At 34.4% G+C, this 819-nt stretch overlaps 1 protein-coding gene across 1 annotated transcript in view; it reads left to right on the top strand.

Annotated features, from left to right (window-relative positions):
- The window catches only part of LOC119587000 (exportin-7-like), a gene marked incomplete at its 5' end in the record, with an annotated part of 15,054 nt that overhangs the window by 3,880 nt on the left and 10,355 nt on the right, over positions 1-819 (top strand). Inside the window, 2 exon segments of the mRNA XM_037935741.1 lie at positions 245-392; positions 616-775. Of these exon segments, the coding sequence (XP_037791669.1) occupies positions 245-392; positions 616-775 (308 nt within the window).

Genomic DNA, 819 nt, shown 5'->3' with positions numbered 1-819 from the left:
CACTATCTTGCTTTCTGTTGGTGCTTTCCAATAAGCTAAATTGATTGGTAGTGTTATATTGTATTTTATATTATGTAAAATTTTGTTATATGTGTTAATATATTTGTTTTTTTTATGAATCACTTGAGATACTCTAGATTTCCACTATTGTAGGTCACTGTTACCTCATAATTATAATAAATTTTTTTGTGAAGTTCCTCATAGAGGGTATAACATTATATTTGTTTTTTGTTTTCTTTTACAGAGTGAACACTTCCCATTCTTGGGGGTGGGTGTGTCTGTGCAGGAGATGAGAAGTCGGACGTTGTTTTACACATCACTTGGGCGGCTGTTGATGGTGGAACTGGGTGAAGATGAAGAGAAGTTTACACAGTTCATGGTGCCCATTACTAGTAAGTATTTATGATTTAGAACAATGTTTAGGTGAACTTTTATGTACTACTTTGTGTGTAGAATTTGTATTTTCATCAAATAGATTTAGAAAAAAGCTTGCCATGAATGCAGTGCCTGCTTTCTGATGTTGGCATTTCTTTAAAAACCTTTCTATGCATTACAGGGGGCATATTACATTAGTAGGGGACCTTCACAGTCAACTTTACACTTTATCTATTTCAGGTGCATTTGATAGTGTTGGAAGGTTACTGGCTCAAGCAGAGACACCAGTGTTCCAAGCAGAAGAAGCTAAGAAGGGATTGATAGGCCTTGCAAGAGATTTAAGAGGCCTAGCTTATGCATTCAACACAAAGACATCATATATGATGTTATTTGACTGGATGTATCCTTTTTCTTAGAGTACCATGTTTTAAATATATATATATA

Source organism: Penaeus monodon, chromosome 22 (assembly GCF_015228065.2).
Source record: "Penaeus monodon isolate SGIC_2016 chromosome 22, NSTDA_Pmon_1, whole genome shotgun sequence".
NCBI classification, from domain to species: Eukaryota; Metazoa; Arthropoda; class Malacostraca; order Decapoda; family Penaeidae; genus Penaeus; species Penaeus monodon.
Note: the sequence above shows the minus strand (reverse complement) of the source record. Positions and strands in the feature narration are given on the sequence as shown.